At 46.9% G+C, this 18,925-nt stretch overlaps 1 protein-coding gene and 1 pseudogene across 3 annotated transcripts in view; one reads left to right on the forward strand and one right to left on the reverse strand.

Annotated features, from left to right (window-relative positions):
- The window catches only part of MINAR1 (membrane integral NOTCH2 associated receptor 1), a 41,746-nt gene extending 27,567 nt beyond the window's left edge, over positions 1–14,179 (forward strand). For 2 of the 3 annotated variants that reach the window (XM_030878446.2, XM_060293743.1), the window contains exons 3-4: positions 4,154–4,408; positions 9,782–14,179. In XM_030878446.2, coding sequence (XP_030734306.1) covers positions 4,154–4,408; positions 9,782–9,979 — 453 coding nt within the window. In that variant the 3' untranslated portion in view covers positions 9,980–14,179. Of the gene's footprint in view, positions 1–4,153; positions 4,409–4,773; positions 4,842–9,781 lie in introns of all 3 variants that reach the window. The other variant, XR_009562828.1, reaches the window with a different exon arrangement.
- Positions 10,509–17,681, reverse strand: LOC115864718 (frizzled-3 pseudogene; annotated as a pseudogene).
- Positions 17,682–18,925: the final 1,244 nt, after the last annotated feature.

Here is an 18,925-nt window from a genome sequence, read left to right on the forward strand (position 1 = left end):
GCACACACACACATACTCACATTCTTTCTTCTTCTCGTCCCCTGCAGTAGGGATGATTTGTTTCAGCGGTACTTGTGGCCGCTGTTCCTCCTTCTAAGTAGGTTCCATTGAACCCTTTCTGGCCAAAGTGATGCCATTTCAACTTGTTGCTCGTCTCAATTCCCTTCCCTGATTCCAAAGGTCAGTGGACAGACCACGGGGCCTCCTGAGGGCTCGGAGGACCAGTCATCAGAGAGGGAGTGAAGAGGTGTGGCTGCAGACATTGAATACAGAGAAGGAGGCTGAGTCCCTCGAATGCCAAGAAGGGCAAGCTTAGAAAATGGAGCCCTAGGGAAGTTTTCAGGGTCCAAAGCAGGGAAAGAGAGTAAAATAAGAAGTGATTTTTTTCTGATCCCAAAGGAACCTCTGGTACCTGTGCCGGCCACTGTTCTCTTTGGTAGCCACTTACAACACGTGGCGTTGGACAGAAATCAGAATATATTATGGGCCGACACTCCGACGAGATGCCCAGCTGTGGGTCTTCTCCTCTGGTGCTGCTGTCGTGTCAATTAGCTGCTAGAGTCTGGCCAGGTTCCTGGAGCCCTGGGTCTTAGGGAGCATTGAAAATGGCCATTTAGAGCACGCCAGTGGTTTGACACTTCTGTAGATGTATCAAGTTTAACTGAACTAGCCATGTGTCCAACCCATAAAATGTCAAAGCCCCCAGAAACCACCAGAAATAAGCTTGAGAAGGACCCCTTGAACTGCACAGCTCAAAGCTGCTGGTGTTTGGGGTGAGCGGTCTTCACTGGGCCTCCTTCTGTGACCTCATTTCTGCCTCCCGATGTGTGGCTCTCACCACCCCTGGGCCGATGCCTGCCGTGGTGGGGACCAACCCTGGGGCCCTTCTGAACTTTGCTCCCAAATCTCAAACTGCTGAAGGCCAGCTCCCCCAGATGTCTGCCGTGGGCTGAAATCTGCGGGTCGCAGCTAGATTTCCTGTTCCTTCAAAGCCAGGCTTCCCTCTCCCTGTACCCATCCTGGGGTCGCCATTCTAGCCATTCCCCAAACTGAAGGGGCGTCTCTCACCTCTGACTTCCCTCGTTGGCTCTCTCACATCCAGCTGGGCTACTCGACCCTGTGGATTTATCTTTTGTGATGTTTCTTTCCGCTTAAATCCACCCTCCCTCCCCCAAGTCCAGGCTCCTCCCACCTCCCACCTGGGCTTTGGGGGCACATTTGTAACTGGTCTCTCTCGCTCATCACCCCCCCACCTCTGCCGCCACTTCCATCTCATCCCATCCACCACTGCTGTGCTTCCTTTCCTAAAGCTCCACTCGGGGGTGTGCAGTGCCTCCTGTTCCCAACTCCTCCTTGACTCCCCTTTGCTCAGCAAAAAGTTTCAAGCCACTCAGCCCGGCCACTCAAAGCCTGGGCCTGTCATGTCCTTCTCCCCAACAGGAGGGCTCCAGGTCACCTGGACCGGGCCCTCCTCCACCTTGATACGTCTGCCTGGTTTTCCTCAAAAGTGCCACCCTCGTTCACTCAGTCACTCGTTCAGCAAGTACTGATGAAGCATCTAGGATGGCCAGGCCCCATCCCACTGTCGAACCTTCACTCACGTGATTCCTTCATCAAAAGTTTCCTGTCCAGGGACTTCCTTGGCGGTCCAATGGTTAAGACTGCACCTTCCAATGCAGGGGGTGTGGGCTTGATACCTGGTCGGGGAGCTAAGATCACACATGCCTCGTGGCCAAAAAATCAAAACATAAAACAGAAGCAATAGTATAACAAATTCAATAAAGAGTTTAAAAATGGTCCACATCAAAAAAAAAAAAAACAGTGTCCTGTCCACCTGCTCGGTGCTGATCTAGACCCAGTTCCCCTCAAGGCCTCTTCATTCGTAAGCCTCTGAAAGCATCCCAAGATCATTGCTGGTCTCTGATCTCCTGCCTTTCATCCTCTTTGTTCCGACAGAGTAGATACCAACCTTTATTTTAAAAGTATCTTAGGTATACACACCGACTGCCATGCTAGAACGCAAACGCCTCCACGGTAGGAGCAGGGAGGCAAGCGTGGGCAGCGGGTAACTTTCCATCTCAGAAGCGAGAACAAATTCAAATCCTGGCTCTGCCACTTCCTGGCTGTGTGACATTGGGCCAGTTCCTTAACCTCTCTAAGCTGAGTTTCCGCATCCACGGCGGGGATTATAATGTTATAGCCTTGCCGATGTTCTCGAGAAGCTGAAATGGGATATCGCGTGTTCAGCCCCGAGCACAGCAGGAGACACGCACAGTCAGCCCTCAGTTCATTGTAGTTACGATGCCTTGTTGTTATTATTGGCCCCTGCCCTGCCCCCAGCTCGGCACGGGCCCTGCATGCCGTGGGAGCCCTCTGAGTGTTCGGTAGTGGTGATGAGCTGAATGAATAAACTCAGTGACACCTTTTAGAAGATACTTGGGTTTGATGAGCTAGAAAAGAAGAGGACACCTCACTTCCTTATTTGGATTTGGCCAAGTTTATCCTGCTTTCTCTGTAGCAGCATCAGCGGTCCTAATGGTTTGGAAGGGCTCCGAGTTATACTGTATTTGAGCAAGGGCCGATGGGTCTAGTTTGCTAGGAGCTGGGAGCGTGCTTCTGGTCCCCATCCACGTGTAGGATACGCACACTCCCACTCACACACGTTATCTCATCAGCTGCTCACACATAAACTCTCCCTTTCCTGACACCTGAGCCCATTCCCCACCTCTTGCTTATCCACACCGTCCCTCACTCATGTTCTTATGTTTCCTTTCTCTTTGTCTGTTGCTCACACCCACAGCTCTTCTGGCTCTCTGTTTCATGTGCACGACTCCATGATGTTGGGATCCATCCCTTTAAAAAGATTGGAGTGCCTTCTCCTTGGTGGTATGATTTTGCTGAGCGGGCGATTAAAAGGTGCTCACTGGGCTTTCCTGGTGGCGCAGTGGTTGAGAGTCCGCCTGCCGATGCAGGGGACACAGGTTCGTGCCCTGGTCCGGGAAGATCCCACATGCCGTGGAGCAGCTGGGCCCGTGAGCCATGGCCGCTGAGCCTGCGCATCCGGAGCCTGTGCTCCGCAACGGGAGAGGCCACAATAGTGAGAGGCCCGCATACAGCAAAAAAATAAATAAATAAAAGGTGCTCACTATTGTGCCCTGCCTTCGGGGAACTCACAGTCCGGCAGAGGAGACAGACAGACAAACAGGCAGTTACAGTTCAGTGGGACAGTGCTGGCCGCAGGCTCTGTACACAGTCTGAAGGGGTCACGTAGATGGGCGCTGACCCGGTCTTGGTCAGGGAGTACTTCTGGAGGACGTGACATCTATGTGGAGATTGGAGGGCCTCAAGGACTGAGAACGTAAGTGATGGCAGCTGTGTTGGGCACCTTCCTGCCTCCAAACTGTGGTCCACACTGTTCCCTTGTCTTGAAGGCCACGCAGAGGTCTCTGAAAATCACTAGAGGCTCCCACCACGTGCTTTCTGGCTTGGCTTCTTCCATCCAGAGACGCAGTGTGGCATCAGTGGTTTCAGCCAGCTCCTAGGGGGAAGGACCCCATATCTTTTACTCCTCAGTGCCAGGTAGAAATTGGTAAGAGAAAGAGGGGGCAGTGACTTCCCTGGCAGTCCAGGGATTAAGACTCTGCGCTTCCTTTGCAGGGGACGCAGGTTCGGTCCCTGGTCGGGGAACTAAGATCCCGCATGCCGCGTGGTGCGACAAAAAAAGGAAAAAAAAAAGGGGGGGGGAAGTACTATGCAGTAGTTAAGCAAAGCTTCTCTGAAGCCAGATGATAGATTTAAATGCCAGCTCCTCCCATTGGCAGCTGTGCACCTTGGGGTAAATTACTGAGTCTTTCTGGGCTCCATTTCCTTAGCTGAACAATGCGTGTTAATGATAGTAGTCATGGTATGAGGGTTAGATAAAATCATCTCTTCCTGGCATAGAAATGTTGGGTCGTTTGAGTATTATCAATGTCATAAGCTTTTCCTAGTAAATGTCCCCCAGTCCAGATATTCTTTTTATTTGCTCGTGAATAACTGCATGTTGCTACCCGGGCAGAGCCCGGTGGTGAAAAGCTGGTGTCTGCCCACTGGCACTGTGGGCTCTCTGACGGCATCTGTGTCGCTCTCTGGACTCCTCTGTGCTCCTCTGCAGGCAGACAGGCAGTATGACATCCCCTCGCAGCACCGACTGCCCAAGCAGCCCAAAGACGGCTTCCTGGTGGAGCAGGTGTTCAGCCCTCACCCCTACCCCGCCTCCCTCAAGGCCCACATGAAGAACAACCCTCTGTACACAGACATGCGGCTGACGGAGCTGGCGGAGGTGAAGCGGGGCCAGCCTTCCTGGACCATCGAGGAGTATGCTCGCAACGCGGGCGAGAAGGGCAAGCTGACAGCCCTGGACCTGCAGGTGAGCCTCTCACTGCCCCGGGTGGGGGGAGCCCAGCCACACCCTGGCGGATGCAGGAATGGATAGCGGATGCCCTAACCGGCCCGCTCCCTCACCTTCAGCTCCCTGGGTCCCCACCGTGGAATTCGGAACCTGCATAACATCGTAGAGCAGAGATTGTTCGCAAGGAGATTGCTATTTCGCTTATTGCTTCGTAAACATGTAGCAGTGGGAATGCTTGCTTGATTGATTGATCGACTTTGGCCATCCGATTTGCTAACGATACGTTTAAGACCCCATACCAAGTGCAGATTCTCGTATTTGCTCACAAGACCTCAGCCCAACTGTTTAATGAAACACAAGCTGATTTCTCCTTCCCCATGTAGCACGTGGGATAAAAGCATATTTGTGGGAGCCGAGCTATGGATTATGTTTCCATACGGAGCAGTCCCAGGTAAGCACCGTCCCCGGAAGCTCTGTGAATACAGTTGTGGCTGGAGGGCATGCTTTCTGTTCAACCACAGGCAGGGCTGGGTGTTGGCCACTTCCATTGTGGTGGGCAGTTCCACCTGGTTCCATCCGTACTGCATCTATCTGTGTGTCCGCATCACCTCGGGAGCACAGGAAGCACCCTGCCCCCACCTGCCAGCTAGCTTGGTGGGCGGCGAGGCTGTCATCCCAACGCCACCACTCACGTACGGGTCCCGGCAGGTCCACACCACTTAAAGGGCAGTTGGAGAGATGCCAGTGGGGGGGTGGTGGTATGGCAGGGTCTCCCCTGAAATGGCCTCTCCCTAAAGCCAGGAGGGCTGCAGGAGGTGCAGTGCAGTGGCGAGAAAAGAAATGTGTTTTCCCGCAGTGTGTGGGTTCTAAGCCAGGCTCCTTTGCTGTGTGGCCTGGAATGTTCACCTGTTTGAGCTTTGGTTTCCTCACCTGTTAAATGTCCATAATAATATCTAACTTTCAGAGTCACTGTCAGAAATGAAAATAATGTATTTAAAGTACCTGGCATTAAGAAGGCACCGATAAGGCATTTTGGCGCTGTTGAAATGATGCTGAAATTGATCCACTCTGTATGGGACTTTTTTTTTTTTTTGCGGTACGCGGGCCTCTCACTGTTGTGGCCTCTCCCGTTGCGGAGCACAGGCTCCGGACGCGCAGGCTCAGTGGCCATGGCTCACGGGCCCAGCCTCTCCGCGGCGTGTGGGATCTTCCCGGACCGGGGCACGAACCCGTGTCCCCTGCATCGGCAGGCGGACTCTCAACCACTGCGCCACCAGGGAAGCCCCGTATGGGACTTTTTAATGACGATCTCTCACGCAAGGCACAGTGGCCTGCAGGCGGGAGTGATGATGTTCATCTCAAGTTTATAAATGAGGAACTCGAGGCCCCGAGAAGCACAAGAACTTGCTGCAGGTCTGACAAGTCTAAATTCATAATGGACTATCTGGCAATAAGACTCCTATACTTCCTCCTATGTTGCCTTTCCACCATGTCATTTTTCTGTTGATGACAGTATAGTAGAGCTTCATGTCACACAAATGACTGCAGTGACGTTTGTTTATGTTGGGTCCTAAATGACAGCAATTATGGCAAGGGACATCTCTGGCCAGATCTTGAGAGTCAAGTGGGTGGTGATATCAGGACCACCTCAGAGGTACTCCTGGCCCCTGTCACCTCCTGCATGTTTTGTCCCCATGCCAGCTGCACGCCACTTGACCCTTCAGGCCACGTCCTCTCCTGTCACCATCTTGCTGGCAAGCAGTCTAGATAGGATTTGCTTCTCCTGCAGGAGGGTCCCAGTGCTCTGCTGTGGCTACCACACCGCAACCTGTGGGTATTAGGATGCCACGAGCTGCAGGCGAGTCACAAAAGGCCCAGAGGTGTGAATGGCTCACCTGGTGGAATAATCAATGTTTCACCAGTATCATGGGATGACCTTGACAGGAGCAGGTTAATTGGATGAGTCATAGACTGAGAAACATCTTTTTAAAGTTTGGGAGGCAGAGTCTGGGAGATTTCGCTCCTACAGATACATGCAATTTTAAAGTGCCAATTTTTAGGAAGCGTAAAGGCAAAATTATAAAAACTAAAAGATCTTTAGATTAGAGAGCTTTAGGTGACATCACTTAAAAATGCAAAGGATAGTGTATCTAGTCTCAAAAAAATATAAGACAGGAAAGAGTTCGATAGCCTTTCGAGGGTGTTTGCAGCAAAACAGAACAGATATCAGGAGCTCAATGAAGGCAGAAAGGCACCACCTTACTTGTTTTCATCGCTTTGCAGAGACCCAGGTACTGTCTTAGGGCAGCTTCCGCATCTGGACCATCTTCTTGGGGCCCCATGGCGTCAAGATGTAAATTTGCCATCTATGGCCACTTGAGGGTGCAGCAAAGGTACAGGCCCCGTTTCCATTTCCAGCGCTCAGCGGGAGTAATTAACAACCGAGGATGCCCCCTGTGTCCCACTGGGTGGCACGAGAGCTTGCGGTTATTGGAAAAAGTAATTAAAAATAATAGACTTCACAGGATGAATCCCAGTCCCTAAAGCATAGCTACCTATGAAAGGAAGCCAGTTTCCTTCTGTCTGAGCTGGAGGGAAAAAGACAAAATCTGATGTGTCGTTTACACACTGCTCACTCCTTGGCCCGCCTGGGGAATATTGGGAAGAAGAGGTGGTGTTTCAGCCTCCCTGGTCAGAGCCCGTCTCCAATGTGTCAGAGCAGGGAGAGCTGCCCCTTCAGCCTTCCACCCAAACCCGCCCAGCCCTGCAGACCAGTCCCCAGCTTAACATGCCCACCTGGCTCCCTGGCTCCCCTCTAGGGTACCCAGGGAAACAGACCGATCCCAAGTGCCCATGGAGGACAGAGCTGTGTTGGGCAAAGAGCTGCAGCCCAAGCATAAGGACACTTGTCCTAACAGCCGCAGCTGGGCAGTAGCAGAAGTGCCCTGGGCAACTCAGGGAGACCGTGGCTCCTGGGACTTAGCGGAAGTGCTGGAGTAGGAGCTTCTTGCAAAGTCTGAACAGGCAATCCTGCGTTTTAAGGACTCTTCCATCATGGAGCATGTCCTGTTTCTCATGGTGTGGGTCCTCGCAATGGCCAGCATTGCCTACCGCTCCTCCCCGCCCTTCCAGATAACATGAATAATTGGAAAAGTCTTTGAACATTGTGTTTCCGTGAGGAAGGGGACCTGGGAGGATTTCAGGGACCCCGAAGTCCCATTCTCTTTTCATTATGTAACGTTGTACAGAATATTCTAGAATATTGGCACACTCTTCTCTAAAGGGCCAGAGAGTAACTGCTTTAAGACTCTGCAGGCCTTACAGTCTCCATCACAACTGCTCAACTCTGCCAATAATTGTCTCGAGCAGCCATGGGCAACTTGTAAATGACTGGATATGACTGTGTTTCGACAAAATATTATTTTGGGACACGGAGATTTGATTTCATATGATTTTCACATACCGCTGACTATTGTTTTCCTTTTATTTTTTTTCAATGATTTAAAAATGTGAGAACCGTTCTTAACTGGTAGGCTGTACGAAGGCAGGTGCTGGGCTGTATCTGGCGCCTGGGCTGGAGTCTGCTGGCCCCTGTACTGGGAGGCCATTAGAAACAGGAGAGCAGGGACTTCCCTGGCGGTCCAGTGGGTAAGACTCCGTGCTCCCAATGCAGGGGGCCCGGGTTCTATCCCTGGTCAGGGACCTAAGATCCTGCGCGCCGCATGGCCAAAAAACAAAACAAAACAAGAACAAAACAGGAGAGCAATAAAGCAGCCAGAGGAGTCCACGGCATGTGGGTCGTCCGCATCCCAGCAGGAAGCAGATGGCATACTCACGGGTGATGCGAGCGGGAAGGAGGGGACTCTTGGCGGAGGTGTAGGCAGGGTTTAGAGCCCGTGAGGCGCCCAGGGACCAGCATGAGGGAGAGGCTGTTGCTGCCCTTGGATCTGAAGGCCAAGGAAAGGGAGCTGTTTCTGAAACCCACCAAGACCCACAGCTGTGAGAGCAGGTACCTGATAGAACTGTGGCCCATCAGGGAGGGAGCAGGGGGAACTGTGCCCCACTGACTGAATCCACCTGGGATGTGTCCATATTGGCTGGTCTCCTGGGGGTACAGAGCAAGACAGAAAAGAACAGAGAATGGTTCTGAAAGGACAGGTGGAGAATGACTAATAGGGGTTAGAATAATCAATATTCCAATAACATAGTACATAGTGCGTGTGTGTGTGTGTGTGTGTGTGATATGTAACATGCCCACCTTTATGAGCATTAAACAATCTGAGAAAATCTTCAAAATGGATATTTTGCTTGTGTTTCAAAGATTTAGACGACCTCACTTGGAATTGCAATGTTTTGCTGCTTTTATGTGACAGTCGCATTATTAAATGTTTGCCGTGAGATGAGAACACACTGCCTTTCTTTATGGAAATAGATTATAGCCATCCACGGGGAATGGGATTCCTGGGTGATAACAGGTTAAATATAATACTTCTCCTGCAGACAGGCACTAATCTCAGGGAGGCTGGGAGACAAATGGCAGTGGGTGGGGGTCTCTCCCACTGGGGACCCTGCACCTGGCCTGGGGGTGGCCTGCCCCTGGTCTGTAGACCTGGCCTGTGAGCAGTGGCCTGACAGATGTTTGAAATGGAAATATTTTTATGTTTTGTTTGACCTGCTTATCTGGGAGGTGCCTTTGATTGTTCAGTGAGGCTTTACTGAAGAACTGGGAACCAAATCAGAGTAGTACAATAGCCTTGCTTTAGGCACCTCTGTTCTTAGGGACCGTTAGTGGAGAATATTTTTCAGCGACTTTCCCTGCTTCCCATGCAGCAGGGCCAGCCTGTTCTTGGCCGTACGCCCTTGAGGCGTAGAGGCTGGTTTCTCGGCCCTATTTTGCTTGCTCCCAGGAATTCCCTGGGTTTTCCTGTGTCAAGACCATTGTGACCTGTTTTTTTTAAAAATATTTATTTATTTATTTAGTTGCACTGTTAGTTGTGGCAGGCGGGCTCCTTAGTTGCAGCACATGGGCTCCTTAGTTGTGGCATACAAACTCTTAGTTGTGGCATGCATATGGGATCTAGTTCCCTGACCAGGGATCGAACCTTGGCCCCCTGCATTGGGAGCACAGAGTCTTATCCACTGCGCCACCAGGGAAGTCCCCCATCATGACCTTTGTAGTAGGAGAGGGGCAGGTACAATCTGGGATGTGCGGGAGCCCGAGTCCTTGGTGGTCCACCTCGGGAGGGGCTGGTGGGCAGCGTTGGGCTCCTCGGTCATCTCCCCTGCAAGTTGCAGACAGCCCTGAGATGCTTCAGGGGTGATGATTGTCGGAACGTCTTGAACCTGTTGCACGTATTCACCATATTTCTAACATCTTCTCTTCACTTTTAGACTCAAGAATCTTTAAACCCAAACAACTTAGAATACTGGATGGAAGATATTTATACTCCAGGCTACGACTCATTACTGAAAAGGAAAGAAGCCGAGTTCAGACGAGCCAAGGTCTGCAAGATCGCTGCTCTGATCGCTGCAGCGACGTGCACAGTCATCCTGGTCATCGTCGTGCCCATCTGCACGATGAAATCATGAGCCGCTGGACGTGCAACGTTGCCTACGGCTCATGACGACCGACGTCTCCCTCTGTAGTTTAAAATCACGTGCCAGTGGTGCCACGGTTTGTTGAAATAGAAATCACAGAGGCTTTTCTGCAAACACTGACGATGGCCTTCAGAAAGTATACATTCTAGAGAGATATCTACCTACCTATTAGCTTTGACTTAATTCCACGGATGAATTTTAAGAGTGCAATATCTTTTCCTACCAAAAGAATGTAATGGACTACCAGTAGATACAAACTGAATTCCAAGCAAAAAAAACAGAGGAAGATTAATTGGTTGGATTCTTTCCATTTTGATGAACTTTCATGGCGGGGAATATGTTATAGAGGAGATGGTTAATCCATGCCTTTTTTAGGGAAGCTAAGGGAGATAGCAAGATGAGAATAAAAAAAAAAAAAGCATGGGTTCTCTTTCCCTTAATGTTCTTAGACCATCACTGGCAAAGAAACAGGGTATGTATCCATAAAGGGGGTTACTTCTCTGCTGACTTTTATCAAGGGCTACCGACTTTGCATTCTTGCCCTTCTGTCATCATTACAGTCTTCATTGCACATCTTCATGGAAACGTTCTGGACCTTCTTCCTGGTGCCCCGGGTAGGAAGGTGCTGGACTGTCAAATCAGGCATGGCGTGAAGTGTGCTCTCTGCTCAATAGGCCAAGGTATTCAGGCCAGGAGACCTTCCTGTGCCCACCTCAAGGTGTGGGAGAGTTGCTTGCTCACGACGTACGATCGATATCTGAAAGTCACGGCATCCCAAAGGGTCTCCCATTCTTGCTCTGGTGTGTGGTTCCTCTCAATCTTCTGTCTCCTGGTGGTACCCGTTGCTCTGCTTCTCACACATGAGTTGAAGAATTTGGAACTTGTCCTTGTGCCTTGAAGAGTAGAGACAATGGCTGAACTTTCACATTCTAACTATAAACCACGGTTTCCATGCACCACTAATACCAACCATTTCCAATGGCTTTAAAAATTTTTTGAAAGCTTGTCAATAATACGACAAAGGCTGTGAGGTATTCTCAACTACCCCAACACCTACTCCAGAGTTTTGAATACTTGTCAGCTGTGCAAAAAAAAAAATGATCTATTTAACCGTTTATCTATCTATAATGTCTATCTAAATACCTAAGTTTGGTTTATTGTCATCTCTGTTAAATAACTTGAGAGCAAGGTTTCTCCAGTGTAAGGAAGCTGTTGTAATTTCATTAGAATTTGATCTCAGTTTCCACCTGCTGAATGGTGCTTTGACATAATTGGACGGAAAGAATCCTTTTCGGCATTTGATCCTACTGTCTTGTTACAGGTTAAAGGAAAACGATTGATAGAAACTAGCTACCTTAATTCTTCTGAGAACAAGGTGGATTATAAATAAATGCTGGTGGTAAGAATCATCACTCTGGATGATATAATGCACTCCGGAAAGAGAGGTTTGGGAAGCATCTCAGATTTTAAAGCAATAGGCGTTCAGCTTCCATCCTAAAATCTTCCAAATAATGCTTAGCTTGTTGGGTCGAATCCTATTGTTCACTGTAAAGGGCAGTCAGAACATTTCATGTTGTTAATAAATAAGGGATGGATGCTTTCATCTGTAGTGAACCTTCGTTTTTAGACGTCTTCATGTCACCTATTTCTAGTCTCACGTGTATGTACAGATTTTCAGCTAGGTGACTGCAATTTAAGCCTTAGTATGGAAAACTGAGGATTTATCATTGAAAATGAAAAAATATATATATTACTGTCTACTGTCAGAATTTTAGTCTTTTGGTGCTCTGTTTGGGGTTGGGCACATTCAGTAAGGTTGTTTCTTTCACCCCAAAAGGGATTCTAGATGAATACCCTCGGGAGCTGGGTGTTGCCATCCCAGCTCTCCTCCCAACCAGTACGGCTCTAGAACACATCCCAGTCCTGCCACTGTCACCTTTATCACAGGTTAAGCCACGAGAGCAGCAGAGATGGGTTGTTCCCAATCTCTTGCTCTATGATTGGCAGAGAAGTGGAGATGCAGTTACCCAGGATAAGAAAAATTTGTCAGATCCCTTTCGGACTCCTTCATTTGCCAGGTAGGATCATGGTGGATGGACCAAACCACTATTGCCACTGCCCTTGGGTGAATCTATTCCTAATGGGCCCTGTTGGGGCCATGTGCCTAGCTCCGTAGGGAGGGCATGATTAGAAGCCCCACCCCACGCATGGAAGAGAAGGGACTCTGTAGAATTTTCTTCTACTATTTTCATATCTGGAGAGGTTGTGAAAGAAATTTAATCTTGCTCTAAGTCCAGTGTAGCTTTAAAATTCAGCTCAGCATCGTTGCCACGTAGTGGAAACATCCAGACCCGACAATACCCCTGGGAAACCACACAGTGGTGGCCCAAAGGCAAGGTGGTTTCCTCTGGAAAGGGATTATCCACGGCTTGAACCCTGATGGAGGCTTGGGGCCTTGGAATCTAGATAAGGTGAAGTTCACAGTTGGGTCCTTTCTCTGCATTGATCCCAAGCTTGTTACACCTTCTTTCCCTGGACCCCAGACTCACTCCAGTTCCTCCATCCTGTTTGCAGAAAGGGTCAAGACCAGAGTCTGGCCGGGAAGTAAGCATCTACCCATCCCTCTAACACCTGCCTCTAATCTCCTGCTGCTGTGAGCTCCCTGGAGGTGACATAGGGACTGGCCTGACTTCTGTAGTGGGCGCCAACTTCTACCACGCTCTCTGGCATTTTCACGTGAAGTATGATTTCTTGTGCCGAAACCAAAAATCACTACACTATCAAAACTCGCTTCATTTCTCTTGCATTTAAAAAAATGAACAATCAGATGTCGTTAAGGGATTGTTCTGAAATTAGATCTCTAGCCAATGATTAAAGTTGGAATCATTTCATCCTCTTTTTCATTCTGAATTTGCTTGGAACACAGCCTTGCAGAGAAGCAAAAAAATTTCCCAGCTCACAGTTTTCAGATATTTTACGCCAGTATCCTCTCCTTTAAACGGAAAATACAAGTCAAGCAAATCATACTTATGTCACCCATTACTAGCTGATCATAAATTGTTAGCATCTTAGGGCATGTAGCTATGTAGTTGGTATCTGCAAGGCTAGCTTGATAGATGTGCTAAAACTCACTGTTCTGAATGTGCCGTAAGTTCTGACACCCTTATTGGAATCAAGGCAGTGCTGTTTTTGTTTACAGTTTATCAATCTAAGAGCAATGGCACCTCGTTTTCTTAACAAAAAAAGCTCTGCCAATAGTAAATGATTCTGTTAAGTGGTATCAAAATGTGTGAATGTTGAAATTCAACATGCTTCATATTATAACCAACCTGCAAGAATATTGTGGTCAACTGTGTGAATACCAAATCAGAGTATACTGTATATTGTACTTCGGAAATTTGTATTTAAAGGCAAAAATATTAGGAATAGTTGGTATACTTGGGGAAAAGGGTATTACATATTTATTAAGTAACAATGAGAAATGCAACAAACTTCCTTATTTATGCCTTATGAGTAAAGGGGTGTGAAGTATTAGGTGAAGTTTTATGCGCAAGACTCTAAAGGAATGGGTATCCGTGAAGGCAGGGACTTGTCTTTTCTATGTTTGTTCTGAAAAGCTCTCAGCACACTCTTGGTGCTTAATCATTGTTATATAATACCAATCACTAAGCACATTTTTAGATCTTTTTTCAAATGGCTTGTGTAAAATTTGGTTAATGTATAATGGTTGGTTTGAAGCATCTGCCTCTCCAAATATAATCGAAAATAAACTGAAACCTGATAAAATAGCATGCCGTGAGATTTTATTCTACGCGTGAATTGTAAGTTGTCAGTTTCATGCACAGATCATAAGCGTCCAGCTTGATGCTTCTTCACAAAGGGAACACATCCATGTAATCGGCACCCAGATCAAAGACCAGAACATTCAAGCACCCCAGAAACCTCCCTCAGGCCCCCATCCAGCGAAAACCTTGCAAAGAAGAACTGTCCTGACTTTTAAAGGCACGTGTTAGTTTTGCCTGTTTTAAAGCTCTGTGTGAATGTATTTCATGCAGTGTGTACACTTTTGTATCACTCAACATGATGTTGTGAAAAACATCCTTGCTGTGGTGTGTGGATGTAGTTTTCTCATTCTCATTGCACTGATTGTGAATATAGCACGATTTATTTATTCATTCCACAGTTGATGGACATTTGGGTGGCTTCCAGTTTGGGGCTGTGAATATGCTTGTATGTGCATTTCTGTAATGGGTATACCTAGGAGTAAAACTGCTGCATCATGAGATGTGCTTATGTTTTGCTTTAGTAGACACTGCCAAGAAGTTTTTGAACATGGTTCTACCAACCTACAGCCCCATGAGCAGTATATATGGGAGTTCCACGTGCTCTACATCCTACGAAACAATTGATACTGTCTGTCTCTCATCTGAGCCATTCTGCTCGGTGTGTAGTGGTATCTCATTGTGTATCTAATTTGCGTTTTTCTGGTCACCAATAAGACTTGCTACCTTTTTGTATGTTTATTGACCATTTAGATCTCATATTTTGTGGAGTGCCTGTCCACATTTCTGCCAGTTTCTATTAGGTTTTTGTCTTTTTCTTATTGATTTGTAGACATTCTCTACAAATTCTGGAAATGAGTCATTTGTCAGATATATACATTATAAATACGATTTTCCATTCTGTGAGCTGCATTTTCTACTCTTTTAACGGTGTCTTTTTGATCAGTGGAAGTTCTCTATTTTAACATAAAATTATTTTATCATTTTCTTCTTATGATTGGCAATTTGAGTCCTGTTTGAGAAATCTATGCAGACTCCAATGTCATGAAGATGCTGTATACTTTCTTTAAGAAGCTTTATTTTATTTTTCATGGTTAGATCTGTACTCCTTTTTTTAAATTTTTTTTTATATTTTTAACCTTTTATTTTATATTGGAGTATAGTTGATTAATAATGTTATGTTAGTTTTAGGTGTACAGCAAAGTGATTCGGTTGTACATATACATGTATCTATTCTTTTTCAAATTTTTTTTCCATTTAGGTTGTTACATAGTATTGAGCAGAGTTCCCTGTGCTATACAGTAAGTCCTTGTTGGTTATCCATTTTAAATACAGCAGTGTGTACATGTCAATCCCACACTCCATATCCCTTCCCCCCACCTTTCCCTGCTGGTAACCATAAGTTCGTTCTCTAAGTCTGTGAGTCTGTTTCTGTTTTGTAAGTAAGTTCATTTGCATCATTTCTTTTTAGATTCCGCATGTAAGTGATATCATACAATGTTTCTCTTTCTCAGTCTGACTTCGGAGAGAGACAATCTCTTCTTTCTTCTGTATGACAATCTCTAGGTCCATCCATGTTGCAGCAAATGGCATTATTAATAATGTACTCTTATTGGGGGGACTTCCCTGGCACAGTGGTTGAGAATCTGCCTGCCAATGCAGGGGACACAGGTTCGAGCCCTGGTCCGGGAAGATCCCACATGCCACGGAGCAACTAAGCCCGTGCGCCACAACTACTGAGCCTGCGCTCTAGAACCCGCGAGCCACAACTACTGAAGCCCACATGCCTAGAGCCCATGCTCCGCAACAAGAGAAGCCATCGCAATGAGAAGCCCACGTACTGCAACGAAGAGTAGCCCCCGCTCGCCACAGCTAGAGAAAGCCTCCGCGCAGCAACAAAGACCCAACACAGCCAAAAATAAATAAATAAATATATTTTTAAAAAATAATGTACTCTTTTTGGAATTGATATTTATACCCGCTATGAGGTAGGGGGTTAAGATACGTTTCTTTCCCATTTGTATATCCACTGATCGGTACTATTTATTAGAAAATTCATCTTTCCCCCTTTGACATTAGTCTGTTGAAAGTATATATGGTTTTCTGGACTTTTTATTCTGCTCCATTTGTCCTGTCATCTGTTCTTGTGTTAAACACAACATTGACATAATTTTTTCAACCCTGAGACGTTAGGCATTCCTCGCCATGAAGTAAATGAATGATAGCTTACTTGGGCAGAAGGCTGAGCTTGTGAAATCATATCATGGAGGATGGTGAAGAGGGAATTCACCCAGCTTCTTTTATGTCATCCTGCCACTCACAAACGTCACTGAGTTCCCAGCTTGAGTCATTAAAGAAAAGTGATTAAACATGAGTCACGGCACTTTGGCAAAAGCAATTAATATCTTGACACCTAAACACAGAAAGAGGCCTCTGACGAGACCTTGGAGAATGTTAGAGAGACTATACCATGCTGGGTATAAGAATGCTTTTTAGTTTTATGATAAAATATTAATTCAGACCCACAAATCCAAAGTTTGCATACAGATGGACTGGACCTGGATTGAATTTTGCCTAAGTATTCTGAAAAAATGAATTAAGAAAACAATATAAGTAATCTTTTTTTTTTTTTTTTTTGCGGTACGCGGGCCTCTCACTGTTGTGGCCTCTCCCGTTGCGGAGCACAGGCTCCGGACGCGCAGGCTCAGCGGCCATGGCTCACGGGCCCAGCCGCTCCGCGGCATGTGGGATCTTCCCGGACCGGGGCACGAACCCGTGTCCCCTGCATCGGCAGGCGGACTCTCAACCACTGCGCCACCAGGGAAGCCCCAATCTTTTTTTTTTTTTTTGATATTGTCACTTTCAATTTTATTCATCACTAAAAGGATGATAGTTGGAGTCCCAGGATGCCCCACGGCACTGGCGTGAAATAGCAATGCTTTCTTCTCAATAGCTTCACTATCCCACTTTGGCACAGCTACCAAGAACCACGTGATGGTAAGAATTACCCACCAAACGCTGCCAGCCACAGTAAAATAAACAGAGTACAATTAAAAGCATGGTACAGGCTTTATTATGAGATCCTTGTGTCACTGTGGAAGCCTTATACTGTGCAGGGCTAGATGCATTGCAGGCTACTTGGTCCTCAAGCAAAAACACAATAAAGAAAATTAATGATACCATCATGTAGCAGACTGCATAAAATATAATAGGTCTTTCAGGATAATGGAATCTTGTGACATCAATCAAAAAAGTTAAAAAGTAAATAATGTGGCAGAGAGGCAAATGATTGAAATCAATCCTATGAAATACGGAGCAAATGAAAGTTCTTCTCTCCTAAAGTATATATTTGGACAAGGAGGTGAACAATCACACACGTGTGAAAAAGAATAGCCAAGATCAGGATCAATTTTCAACTCTCGGGGACACCGAACACCATAGTCCCTCTGCACTGCCACTGGGGCTCCTTCAGTAGGATCTCCAGCTAAATTCACATCCACAAGTCGAGGATACGGCTCATCACAATCTGGGAACCTACTGCATTCCATATCTTCAGGCCAAGGAACACCAAACATCTCCATGAGCTTCAAACACTCTGTAAGCCCTCTGACAGAGCCTAGGGCAGGGAAGTGTGACATGTCCGTATTCCATACAAACAGAAGCATAGAGTGCACAAATGGCTGGAAATCTCGAGAACAATCCAAATTCACCCCAGGGTGGAATGGCTTCATCGCTAAAGCTGCTGTCTGTTGGTCATAATGTTCAGAAGATTAGGCATGAAGGTGGTATTATAAGGCAAATCTTGGCACATCCTGAAGGTAATAGGTTCACAAGAAAACAAACTGTGTCCACCTATATGCCCCACACACAAAGTCAAGGGCCACAGAATGAAGACGACCCAACTCATAGCCACGCTTCCTCGACTGAATGAGATTCAGATGATCAGGCCTCCTCAATATGTATTTTAGATCTTTATACACGTGCAGGCCTCAGCTTGAAAGTACTTCTATCTTACTGTTAAGTTCTTCAAACAGATACTCTTTGCAGCGTCAGAGGTCTGTTAGCTTGGTCTCACAAAAGGCATTTGTTTTTGGTTTCACAATATGGGAAAATGACATCATCTTGCCTCTTCTTTTCATTTTATTACATAGGGCACCACCTGGCCCACATATCAAGTTGATCAACCACATTCGCAAACCACAGATTCCATCTTAGGAGAAGAGCTATTTCTTCCTTTGACTGAAATATCTCACACCTCGGGGCCAGGCTCCTGGGGGCCTGCAGCGCCGGCCGGGGATGGCCGCGGGTCCGTCACGTACATGGAGAGAACGAGGACCGCCGGCGAGCACGCACGGACCAATATAACTAATCTTGTAGAAGAAAATGTTTATTCTCCCTAAGAGGACAAATCAATTGCAATATGCCATTGTACGTCATTTTAATCCTACATTAATTTAGAGTCCTCCCCCCAGGTACTAGCAAAAGTCAATACTTGGTTAATATTGGATGTACCTTTTTAAAAAGCATACACCACTTCCTTCCTCTAGAATTCAGGCTTGGCCATAGCTGCCCTTGGCTTTCTCCAGGGTGAGCCTGAATTATTGAGATTTTGCTGTACCTGGAATTGGTTTATGTCTTCACTACTCCTTGTAACGGAAAGAAGAGGGAGAAGGTACATATGACGTCACATAGAAGTGATAGTGTGTTACGTGAAAAATATACCCGTCTCCAAAATCAGGAAAACTTTGGAGTTCCTGGCTGGAACCAGCCACCGCACTTCAACTCACACAAACACTGTTGCTTTGCTGTCTCAAAATTGACTTCAACTTGTAGCAGTTTTTGAAATTCCCTGAAGATTCATTACATCCTGGACATAAAATTATTGTTAGGAATCAGTAGTGCGAGTGTGGCTAGAAAGGATAAAAAAAAGACATGATGAGGAGGACCAGGGGAGGTTGGAGGTTCAAGGTTCTGGGGAGGGGAGGATTTGAAGGGTCAAAATAAGAGATAATGATGATCGAGCGCTTGTTACATGGGAAACACCCAGCGTGCATTACCTCATGTAGCTCTCAAAACCACCGCCCAGTATGGCAGGTGCTCCTTGGGGCCCCATTTCACAGATGATGAAACTGAGGCCTGGAGAGGGAATGTGAGT

This window comes from Globicephala melas, chromosome 2 (genome assembly GCF_963455315.2).
Source record: "Globicephala melas chromosome 2, mGloMel1.2, whole genome shotgun sequence".
Classification (NCBI taxonomy): Eukaryota; Metazoa; Chordata; class Mammalia; order Artiodactyla; family Delphinidae; genus Globicephala; species Globicephala melas.